This window comes from Orcinus orca, chromosome 20 (assembly GCF_937001465.1).
Source record: "Orcinus orca chromosome 20, mOrcOrc1.1, whole genome shotgun sequence".
In the NCBI taxonomy this organism is placed as follows: Eukaryota; Metazoa; Chordata; class Mammalia; order Artiodactyla; family Delphinidae; genus Orcinus; species Orcinus orca.
The window spans coordinates 54,184,317-54,196,855 of NC_064578.1; the positions used below are offsets into that span (position 1 = coordinate 54,184,317).

The 12,539-nt window shown below is 40.7% G+C and overlaps 3 protein-coding genes across 3 annotated transcripts in view; 1 reads left to right on the forward strand and 2 right to left on the reverse strand.

Annotated features, from left to right (window-relative positions):
* Window positions 1–12,539, forward strand: part of LOC101279864 (zinc finger protein 160-like) — a 325,017-nt gene that overhangs the window by 268,010 nt on the left and 44,468 nt on the right. The gene's annotated exons all lie outside the window — the stretch shown is intronic.
* Window positions 1–12,539, reverse strand: part of LOC101279356 (zinc finger protein 160-like) — a 69,125-nt gene that overhangs the window by 42,454 nt on the left and 14,132 nt on the right. The gene's annotated exons all lie outside the window — the stretch shown is intronic.
* The window catches only part of LOC101281293 (zinc finger protein 665), a 369,078-nt gene continuing 358,381 nt past the window's right edge, over window positions 1,843–12,539 (reverse strand). The window contains 1 exon segment of the mRNA XM_049703373.1: window positions 1,843–7,534. Coding sequence (XP_049559330.1) covers window positions 4,881–7,534 — 2,654 coding nt within the window. The 3' untranslated portion in view covers window positions 1,843–4,880.

Genomic DNA, 12,539 nt, shown 5'->3' on the forward strand with positions numbered 1-12,539 from the left:
GAAATTCACCCTGTGTCTTAATGACCCTGTCTCCGCCCTATCCGCTTCCAGGTCCTCTGGAAATTGCGCGCGCGATTAGAAGCAGGGCCTCCGGGGGGCGTGGCCTGGGCGGAGAGCTTCCAGCGAGGAGCCGGAGGAGGAGGGAGCCCAGGTCTGAGAAGGGAGAGCGAGAAGCCCTGGCAGGGGGCGGGCACCGAAGGTGCTTCCCAGTAACTTAACGTGCTTAGTTTAAGTGACTGTAACAGTTTTAAGGTAAAAAGCTTACAGTTGCGTGGGCCAGTTACGTCAGAAACTAAGATGTTTCCTGTTAAGATGAAAATGGTTTAAGTAAGGGAATATCCTGTTGGTCCAGTGGTTAGGAACTTGGTTAGGGAACTAAGATCCTGCAAGCTGCACAGCTGAACCAAAACCAAAAAACAAAACAAAAACAACAGGAAAACACACACACACACACAAAACAAAAACCCGTCAGTGTCTTTTTGGCAAGAGTTTGCTTTCAAGTCCTGCTAGTGAGACTGAAGCAAGTTGTGACATGTGAACTTAGTTGCGGCACGCATGTGGGATCCAGCTCCCTGATCAGAGATTGAACCCGGGCCCCCTGCATTGGGAGCACGGAGTTTTATCCACTGCGCCACCAGGGAAGCCCCCTGTATATTGTTTATTCTTAATAGGAAACTGAAGAACATTGACCTCTTCAAACTATTTCACTAAGCGTTCCAAGCACAAAAATGTTCTACTTCTAATGACCTCTGAAAATCTTTTATATTCTAATATTTTTGGTTTACTTCCTATATTCCTATTTTCACTTCATGTAAATCAAGGTTTATGCCATGGCTTTTATTCTAGCGCACACACACACAAAACCACATAAAATATATTCATATAGTGCATATTCGTGAAAGTATGGCAGGTTTTAGGTGGTGTGAAAAAGAAATAACAAGGCCAAGACAGAGTCCCTTCACCCCAGGACAGCAAACCAAGTCTTAATTGTAGTTTCATCCCTCCCTAGAATGTGGCCTGAAACCAGTAACTCTGCAATTTCAAGATCAACACTAGTGAGGTTATCTACAGAATAAGACCTCAGCTGCACGACTACCCAAAATAGGAGACCTAGCCTCAAACAATCCTTTTTAATTTTTTTTGTGCCAGTAAGTCTGTCTTAACCCACTTTCTCCCTACAAAAGCGTTCATAACTGTACAGCTCCTCGAGCGCCACCCTATTTACTAGATGGCATGCTGCCCTATTCATGAATCATTCAACAAAGCCAATTAGATGTTTTTTTTTAATTAATTTGTGTCGCGTCTTAGTTGCGGCACGCATGATCTTCGTTGTGGCATGTGGGATCCTTCATTGCGGCGCGTGTGCTCTACAGCCTGGGGGCTCAGTACTTGTGGCACCTGGGCTCTCTAGCTGTGGCACACAGGCTTAGTTGCCCTGCAGCATCTGGGATCTTGGTTCCCCGACCAGGGATTGAACCCGCGTCCTCTGCGTTGGAAGGCAGATTCTTAACCACTGGACTAGTAGGGAAGTCCTAGCCAATTAGATCTTTAAATTTACTCAGTTCCATTTTTGCACATTAATGGAAGTCAGCCTCTAAAATGCACTGCTATGGTATTTTCACTATAGCCATCCAAATATTCTGGAATAGAGTGTGGAGAGAATAACTCAAGTACAAATTATGAGTATGTAATCTCCCCAAGTATGCTGCTTGATTCCTTCATTGAAAGAAATTGTTACAGATACATTTTCAGCCCTGAGAGCCTAATAGTGCATTCTCAGTTTCTGTAATATATTCCTGAGGTGGGGTAAAACTGTGTTGGTAGAAAGAACATGATTAATCCGTGGTTTTAAAAAAAGTGATTTATTAAATAAGAGACCTATGATACATTCTGAATAAAACAGCAGCAGCAATTAAATGTGAATCATATAACTACAAATACTATTTGGTTTCTTCTGATTAAATTCCACTCTTGGTTAACTGCTCTCTATTCAATTTCCAAGAATAAGACTAATTTTTCAGACTTCCCTGGTGGCGCAGTGGTTAAGAATCCACCTGCCAATGCAGGGGACAGGGGTTCAAGCCCTGGTTCTGGAATATCCCACATGCCGCACAGCAACTAAGCCTGTGCGCCACAACTACTGAGCCTGTGCTCCAGAGCCCATGCTCCACAATGAGAAGCCTGCACACCACAACAAAGAGTAGCCCCTGCTTGCTACAACTAGAGAAAGGCCATGTGCAGTAATGAAGACCCAACGCAGCCAAAAATAAATTTACTGAAAAAAAAGACTAATTTTTCATTAACCATTGCCATTCAGTGGAGAACGTAACCACCATTTCCAGTGCATTATTTCTAACAAATAACGAGTCCTAGTAACCTGTGACTCTCCTCCCATGAAAAGTCCAGTCCTTAATGCTTGATCTGTTCATTGTCAGTTGGAAGAACATTCTGTAATATAACCCACTGTCTATGGATGGGCACCTTGAACATAAGCATGATAACTGATATCATAGGTTTACATTATTCTCTGCCCTTCCCTGATTCTAATTCATTCAATATTGTTATGTAACTCAGTATTTTTTTTTCTTTTTGGCTAGGTCAGGTCTTAGTTGTGGCACATGGGATCTTTATTGAGGCATGTGGGATCTTTCATTGCAGCAGACTGGGTCTTTGTTGTGGCAGGTGGGCTTCTCTCTAGTTGTGGCATGAGGGTTTTCTCTTCTCTAGTTGTGGCACGCATGCTCTCTAGTTGAGAAGCGCAAGCTCAGTAGCTGCAGCGTGTGGGCTAGTTTCCCCACAGCATGTGGGATCTTAGTTCCCTGACCAATGATTAAGCCACATCCCCTGCATTGGAAGGCAGATTCTTTTTTTTTTTTGCGGTATGCGGGTCTCTCTCTGTTGTGGCTTCTCTCGTTGCAGAGCACAGGCTCCGGATGCGCAGGCTCAGCGGCCATGGCTCATGGGGCCAGCCGCTCCGTGGCATGTGGTATCCTCCTGGACCGGGGCACAAACCCGTGTCCCCTGCATCGGCAGGCAGACTCTCAACCACTGCACCACCAGGGAAGCCTGGAAGGCGGATTCTTTACCACTGGACCACCAGGGAAGTCCTTTAGTATTGTTTTTCCAGGAAAGGTGGATATGAATGAACCACACCTAGTGAACTTGGCCCCTTCATCTTGACTCCATCCCAGAGACCATCAGGAAATTCCTGTAAGAAAGGTATAAAATCAAAAGACTTCAAATCTTAGCTTGAAATTCATAAAGTAGCAATGCAGCCTTTTCAAGAATACTCAAATGAAATACTCTATATTTTATTAGAACAGAAGGGCCATTTCCACATGTCCTTGCTGCAGTGATATACATAAGTTTTAATATTTTGTGACTTGTAATTATTCTGTAGTACGTAACATCTCAGGTTAATCTCAGAGAAGTAAAGACTTAATTATTCCTAGTATGGATTATTGGATGTATGGCGTGTTTTAAGAATTGGCCAAAAAATTTACACATTACATTTGTAAGGATTCTCCCCAACACGAATTCTTTGGTGAATCTTAAGAACACAGTTTCTTAAAGGTATTTCCATGTTTAATATATCTGTATAGTTTCTGTCCTGCATGAATTCACTCATTATGCCAAAGATGTGAATATTTGATTAAAAAAACTGTACAACATTCATTACATTTGTAAGGTTGCTCTTCAATATAACTTTTTGTTTCCTTTTTGGCTGCTTTGGATCTTTGTTGCGGTGCACAGGCTTCTCATTGCAGTGGCTTCTCTTGTTGCAGAGCACGTCCTCTAGGTCCACAGGCTTCAGCTGTTGTGGCACAAGGGCTCAGTAGTTGTGGCTCGCGGGCTCTAGAGTGCAGGCTCAGTAGTCGTAGAGCATGGGCTTAGTTGCTCCGCGGCATGTGGGATATTCCTGGACCGGGGCTCGAACCGATGTCTCCCGCACTGGCAGACGGATTATTTTTTTTAAATAAAGTTTTATTTATTTACTTATCTGGCTGCATTGGGTCTTCATTGCTGCACGGGGGCTTTCTCTAGTTGTGGCAAGTGGGGTTCACCCTTGGTTGCAGTGCCCGGGCTTCTCCTTGTGGTGGCTTCTCATATTGCAGAGCATGGGCTCTAGGCACGTGGCCTTCAGCAGTTGTGGCACACAGACTCAGTAGTTGTGACTCACGGGCTGCAGAGCGCAGGCTGAGTAGTTGTGGTGCACAGGCTTAGCTGCTCCGCGGCATGTGGGATCTTCCCAGACCAGGGCTTGAACCCGTGTCCCCTGCATTGGCAGATGGGTTCTTAACCACTGTGCCACCAGGGAAGCCTTATAACTCCTCTTATGTTCCACAGTTTTGGTCTTTGAGTAAAGCCTTAGCCTGCACATTACTTTTGTACGGTTTTTCTGAAAGATGTATATTTTCAAGTCTAGTGCAGTGTGAGGCCTGGATAAACCTCTGTCCATACATCTATACGGCTTCTCCTCAATATGGTCTCTCAGTTGTTGTATAATACTTGAACTCAAGGTAAAACTGTTGCCACTCCCACTGCATTTGTAAACTATTGCTCCAGTATGTTCCCCCTTTTATGTCTGGGTAAAATCCTTGCTATGCACATTAGATTTGTGTGGTTTGTCTCCAAGACATATATTCTTATGTATCCTGAAAGTAAGCAATAATTCAAAACTTTGCCACACTCCTTGCATTTGTAAGTACAAAGTATTTGGTGAACCCCGAGTGTAGGCAATACCTAAAAAGCCTTGCCACATTCAGTAAATGTGTAAGGTTTTGTCCAGGACAGATTACCTGATGACTGGTGAAATGTGACCCGAGTAAAGGTTTTACACACTCATATCATTTGTAAGGTTTCTCCCCAGAATGAATTCTTTATAGAATACTAAGGTCAAACCGTTCTCTAAAAGCCTTGACACACGCAATACATTTATACAGCTTCTGAGTATGAATTTTCTCATGAAGCCTAAGGAGTGAACACCTTCTAAAAGCCTTGCAACACTGATTACATTTGTAATGTCTCTCACCAGTGTGGACTACCTGATGGTAAGATAGGCCTGAACGCAAAATAAAGGCTTTGCCACAATCAAGTCATCTGTAAGTTTTCTCTCCAGTATGAATTCTCCGATGATACACAAGGTGAGACCTGTAACTGAAGAATTTTGCACATACTTCACATTTAAATGGTTTCTCTCCTGTATGGATTACCTGATGGGAAGTTAAGGTTGATCGCATACTAAATGCTTTGTTACACTCATTACATTTGTAAGGTTTCTCTCCAGTATGAATTCTACGGTGAGTCACGAGTTGTGAACTTTGTCTGAAGCCCTTGCCACACACAGCGCATTTATGTGGTTTCTCTCCTGTATGGATGACCTGATGGGAAGTTAAGGTTGACTGCACGCTAAATGTTTTGCCACATTCATTACATTTGAAAGGCTTTTCTCCTGTATGAATCCTCTGGTGATTCACTAGGTGATAAGTCTGTCTGAAGCCCCTGCCACATACATCACATTTATGTGGTTTCTCTCCTGTATGGATTACCTGATGGGAAGTTAAGCCTGATCGCACACTGAATGCTTTGCTGCACACATTACATTTGTAAGGCTTCTCTCCAGTGTGAACTCTACAGTGAGTCACGAGGTGTGAATTTTGACTGAAGCCCTTGCCACAAACGTCACATTTATGTTCGGTCTCTCCTGTATGGATTACCTGATGGGAAGTGAGGCTCGCACGCACGATAAAGGCTTTGTCACACTCATGACACTTGTACGGCTTCTCCCCAGAATGAATTCTCTGATGGATTTTAAAGTGTGATTTTTGACTAAAGACCTTTCCACATACATCACACTTATATGGTTTCTCTCTTTTATGGATTATCTGATGTGTAGTGAGGGTTGAACGCTGAGTAAAGGCTTTGCCACATTCATTACACTTGAAAGGGTTCTCTGCATCGTGAATTCTTTGGTGAATCCTGATTTCAGACTGTTGCCTAAATGACTTCCCACATTCGTTACATTGGTAAGGTCTCTCTCCAGTATGGATTACCTGATGATTAGTTAGGCTTGAAAGAGCGATATAGGCTTTGCCACACACATCACATTTGTACGGTTTCTCTCCAGTGTGAATTCTTCGGTGAATCTTGATGTAATACCACTGCTTAAAGGCCTTGCCACATTCAAAACACTTATATGGTTTCTCTCCAGAATGACTTTTCTGATGGTCAGCCAGGCTTGAACTTTGGCTAAAAGCTTTACCACACTCATTACATGTGTAAGGTTTCTCTCCACTATGAATTCTCTGATGTCTTGTAAGATGTGAATTTTGACTAAAGACCTTGCCACACTCATTGCATTTGTAAGGTTTCTCTCCAGTATGAATCGTCTGATGACGTGCAAAGTGTGAATTTCTAATAAAGACTTTGCCACATACATCACATTTATATAATTTCTTTCCTATATGAATTTTCTGATGTTTAATGAGGTTTGAGTTAAAATTAAAGGTTTTGCCACACTCACTACATGTGTAAGGTTTCTCTCCACTATGAATTCTCTGATGTCTTGTAAGATGTGAATTTTGAGTAAAGACCTTGCCACACTCACTGCATTTGTAAGGTTTCTCTTCAGTATGACGTCTCTGATGATTTGCAAAGTGTGAATTTCGACTAAAGACTTTGTCACATATATCACATCTATATAATTTCTTTCCTGTATGAATTTTCTGATGTCTGATGAGATTTGAGCGAAGAGTAAAGGCTCTGCCACACTCATTACATGTGTAAGGTTTCTCTCCACTATGAATTCGCTGATGACTTCCAAGGTGTGCTTTTTGACTAAAGAGCTTGCCACACTCATTACATTTGTAAGGTTTCTCTCCAGTATGAATTGTCCGATGACTTGCAAGGTGTGAACTTCGACGAAAGACTTTGCCACATACATCACATCTGTATGATTTCTTTCCTGTGTGGATTATCTGATGTCTAGTGAGGTATGAGCCCCGACGAAACATTCTGCCAAACTGACGACATTTGTAAGGTTTTCCCTTGTATGCTTTCTGTTCCTGTGCCAGTCCTGAAAGATGGGTAAGATCATTCCCATATATATTAGAAATGTTGGCCTGGACACTAGGAATAATTCTTTCAAGTATTGAAAATAAGCCTCTACTGTTGGTAGACTTCACAGCTTGATTACATTCATAAATTTTCCCTTCAGTTTGATATATCAGCAGTTTATCCCGAAAGCTTGATCCAAGCCTATTTTCAACAGGCTTGTTACCTGCATCCCTTTTCCGATGTTGATTTCTTTTATAAGTGAGATTTTCTTTACAGGTTATAGGCATTCCTTTGCAATTTCTTTCATCATCTCTCCACTGATACCCAAAGACATGCATATTTTCCTGGATTTCCTTGAGGTAAAAATCTCTTATTTCACGGCTTTCACATGTTTCCAACATCACTGTTTGGAATACTTCTCCTCCATCACTGTTCACTTTAGGTTGTAATTTCTTCATTACATATATATGACAGATGTCTACAAGATATAAAGAACCATAGGAATCCTATTAATTATAGTTCAGAACAAAGTCATTTCTTGTTGATAACATGATATTAAACCAAAAATAATACTTATCCTGAACAGAGTAATAAAGCTTCCCAAACAAAATGTTCAAAATTTAAGGAACAGTAAAGAAATATGATCCCTTACGAAAGAAAGTGATAACATGTATTTCAAAGTAATCTTAGGTGGGGTATAACGTTTAAAAATTGTGAATCACTATGCTGTACACTCGAAACTTATATAATATTGTAAATCAACTACACGTTAATAACAAAATAAGGATATATAACCGAGAAAAATAAAAAAAATTAAAAAATAATAATTTTAGGGTAGCCTAGTTCCAAAAAACCCTAACGCTGTACAAACTTGTATTAGCTCTCAAAAAAAGGGCATTTTCCCACCATGACCCCAAAGCACAGTAATTGGCAGTAAGCATACTGCTGTCTTTTTTTTTTGGCCACACCAAGTGGCTTGTAGGGTCTTAGTTCCCCAACCAGGGGTCAAACCTGGGCCCATGGCAGTGAAAGCGCTGAGTCCTAACCACTGGACTGCCAGGGAATCCCACTGCTGTCTTGTAACTGAGGAGAAAAAAGTATTCTATTGTACAAAATTGCTGCATATTTGTACGTAAGTAAATGCTAAAGAACCGACAATGCGTTATAATGGTAAATAATCCAAAACAAGCTTACCTGATGGATAATGTAAGCAAATGGCAGTTTAGTATTGAAAACCAGATAGCATTGAGCTATGGCCTATCTAGGCAGTTACCTTAAATTATTGGCCCCAAAGTGTATGTAATACAGTGTGCATTGAAAATTTATTTATTTATTTATTTATAATATTTATTTACTTTATTGATTTATTTTTGGCTGTGTTGTGTCTTTGTTGCTGCACGCGGGCTTTCTCTAGTTGTGGCGAGCAGGGGCTACTCTTTGTTGTGGTGCATGCACGGGTTTCTCATTGCGATGGCTTCTCTCGTTGCAGAGCATGGGCTCTAGGTGCACAGGCTTCAGTAGTTGGGCTCATGAGCTCTAAAGCGCAGGCTCAGTAGTTGTGGCGCATGGGCTTAGTTGCTCTGCAGCATGTGGGATCTTCCCGGATCAGGGCTCTAACCCGTGTCCCCTGCATTGGCAGGTGGATTCTTAACCACTGAGCCACCAGGGAAGCCCTGAAAATTTATTAACTAGGATCAGAGACAATGTTGTTGGGATCAATTACAAATAAAAACATCCAAGTTATAATGTAGACAAACGGATAGCTCACAATAAACATGAAAGTTAGTATTTTTTAAAAGTAACCTTCAAATCTTTACTGTGAAACATGAAATATTCTAAGCCCAATTTTTCAAATAAGGGCATCAGACTCACAGGGTTCATGTACATGAAACCAATTTACACAGAAAGTAAGTGAGAGATACAGGATATGAATACCAAGAGTTCAGAAAGAAAACTTCAAGGGTGAGCTGTATATAGCATTACTCAGCCTTCCTTCCTGGAAATGGTTTTGGAGGCACCACCTCTGCACATATAAATTAAGGTCCTGCCTAGTGCAATTAATTCACTGTAGGAATACACATGATTTTTTACAATGTGAAAAGTGTGGGAAGACAGTGGGATGGGTGAAAAAAGGCTCTGGGAATTAGGGAGTTCAGAAGAAAAAAACCAAATATGCTAGCAAATAACAGTGTATTCCATCCACATCAAGCGACCATGTGAGGAAAGGTCAGAACTGGGAAGGCCAAGAATGGAGGACAAGGAGTAATGGACGTGTGGGAACACAGCTTGTGCTTTCTAAACTGTGGGAATGTAACTGTACCAGGGCAATGAGAATACTGAATGGGGAAGAAAAGAAGAACTGGTTTAGCAAGTAGTACTGTACCATCTCGTTTTTAACCACGGGACTTATACCATGGGCATGCAACAAAAGCAAAAGAAATTTAAAAAGGGAGAGAGTGTGATATTGTAAAGAGAAAGCAGGTTTTTATCTCTAGCAATATCTGGTATGAAATGTACCAATTTTAATATCCATGAGTTCCATTTCCAGGAATATATATTCAAGAGAAAAACATGGGTTTCTCTGCTGGCTCAGTGGTTAAGAATCCGCCTGCCAATGCAGGGGACATGGGTTCAGCCCTGGTCCGGGAAGATCCCACATGCCATGGAGCAACTAAGCCTGTGTGCCACAACTACTGAGCCTGCGCTCTAGAGCCCACGAACTGCAACTACTGAGCCCACGTGCCACAATTACTGAAGCCCGCGCACCTAGAGTCTGTGCTTCGCAAGAAGAGAAGCCACTGCAATGAGAAGCCTGTGCACTGCAACGAAGAGTAGCCCTGATCACTGCAACTAGAGAAACCCCGTGCTTAGCAACAAAAACCCCCCCAAAAAAGAGAGAGAGAAATACACAGACATTACCGGAGATACATCCAAGAAGGTAAGAAGCAGGATTTGGAAGGAAAACATAGGAAATGGCCATCAAAAGGAGATAGATAAGTTTATTCTGCACATTTTCTTGCAGATACAATGAAACCTTACAGTATAGCAAAGCAGGGAGACAAGAGTTCACAATGATAATCTCCTAGCTGGGTGGGCAGTTTGTTTCAAGAAACAAAGATAACAGGAGGTGTTTCCCAAGGTATGAGCATTTTAAGATGTGATCATATTAGTTAAAAAAAAAAAAAGAGGACTTCCCTGGTGGCACAGTAGTCAAGAATCCGCCTGCTAACGCAGGGGACATGGGTTTAAGCCCTGGTCTGGGCAGACCCCACATGCCAAGGAGTAACTAAGCCTGTAAGCCACAACTACTGAGCCTGTGCTCTAGAGCCCGTGAGCCACAACTACTGAAGCCCGTGTGCCACAACTACTGAAGCCCACGTGCCACAACTACTGAAGCCCACGTGCCACAACTACTGAAGCCTGTGCTCCACAACAAGAGAAGCCACTGCAATGAGAAGCCCGCGCACCACAACGAAGAGTTAGCCCCCACTCGCCACAACTAGAGAAAGCCCGCTCCCAGTAACAAAGACCCAACTCAGCCAAAAGTAAATAAATAAATAAATTTAAAAAGAATCTTATTAACTAAATTATTAATTACCTAACATTGTAAAAATTTTAACAATTTGTCATATCAACTTTTTAGACTAAGACTCCTTATTTGGTGTTAAAAACAACAGTGTTCCTTTTGCTGTCCTGCTCTAATTACTGGAAATCATAGCACTGGATCTCTTAACACAATCTCTGCCATAAAAAAGACATGAAAAAAAAAAAAGACATGAAAAACGATGTTGGCAAGAGAGCAGACCAGTAAACTCCAGGCACTTAGCCCATGGAGACACTGAATTAACAACAATATACAACAAGAACAAAAATCTTTGTGGGTTTTGTTTTGTTTTGGTTTGGGTTTTTTTTGGCTGCACCACATGGCTGGCAGGATCTTAGTTCCCTGACCAGGGACTGAACGTTGCCCTCAGCAGTGAAAGCACAGAGTCTTAAAGACTGGACCACCAGGGAATTCCCAACAAAATCCTTTGGAATAACTCTAAGAACCAGGTGAGAAGCTGAAACACCCAAAGAAATGCCTACACTCAAAACACAGAACCAAAAAGTGTAATCATGATTTTTGACTCAATCCCTCCAAGGAACAATAAGGTGAGAATAAACAGGAGAAAGTTTCCCAGTTCCCAGCTCCTCCTTTAGGAGAAAATGCAAATCAAACCCTCAAGGAGATATCACTTCACACCTTTAGAATGGCTATTATCAAAAAGACAAAAGAGGGGGAATTCCCTGGTGGTCCAGCAGCCAAAAAAAAAACAAAAACAAAAAAACCAAGAGGTATGAGTGTTAGTAAGGTTGTGGATTAAAGAGAACCCTACCGTACTATCAGAAGATTATAATTCGTTTTAGTCACTGGAAAAAACTAATTACAGTCAAAATATTTTTTTTAAAGCACCACATAACATAGTTATTCCACATGTGGGTATATACCGAAAAGAAATGAAGTCATCACTATCACACAGAGGTATCTGCATTCCTATGTTCATTAAAGCAGTATAAGCCATAGCCAGGATATGGAAACTACCTAAGTGTCCAACTAATGAATGCATTAAAAAAAATCTCATTTCTATAGAAAATGAGATATTATTCAGCCATAAGAAAGAATGAAATCCTGCTATCTGTACCAACGTGGAGAGCATTTGAAGGGATTATGCTAAGTAAAATAAGTCTGAGAGAAAAACAAATAAAGAATAATCTCACTTATAGTTGGGGGGAAAAAAGCCAAACACAAACAGAAAGTAAAATAGTGATTACCAAAGGCTGGGGCATAGCAGAAATGGGGAGATGTTAGTCAAGATGAATTAGTTCTGGGGATCTAACATACAGCATGCTGACTATGATTATTAATACTGTATCATATACTTGAAAGTTGTTAAGACAGTAACCTTCTAATGTTGTCACCACACAAACAAAATTGTAATTATGTGAGTTAATGGATGTTTTAACAAACATACCTGGTAATCTTTTCAAAATATAAACGTGTAGCAAATCATTACACTTAACTTACACAATATTGTATGTTGATTGTATCTTACAGCTTGAAAAAAAATACAAAGGAATGCACATAAAAGATAGTGGTTTATCACGTGAATAAAAATAATTTTTAAAATGAAAATAAAAAGAAAAAAGACCATAGGAAACAGAGTCAAAGCTAGAAAGAAAAAAAATTAAATTAAGAGATATACAAAAAGAATAAAAAACTACAGAAAATCACAAAATTAAAAGTTGGTTCTTTGATCAGATAGACATAATAAACCCTTAAGTAGATTAACTAACCAAAAAGAAAGAAGACCGAATAACTAAAATAAAAAATGAAAGTGGGGGCATTACAATTGATTCCATAGAAATAAAAAAAAAAATTAGAATACCAAGAATAATTCTATGCCTAAATATTGCAAAATCTGAATGAATTTCCAGAGACACAC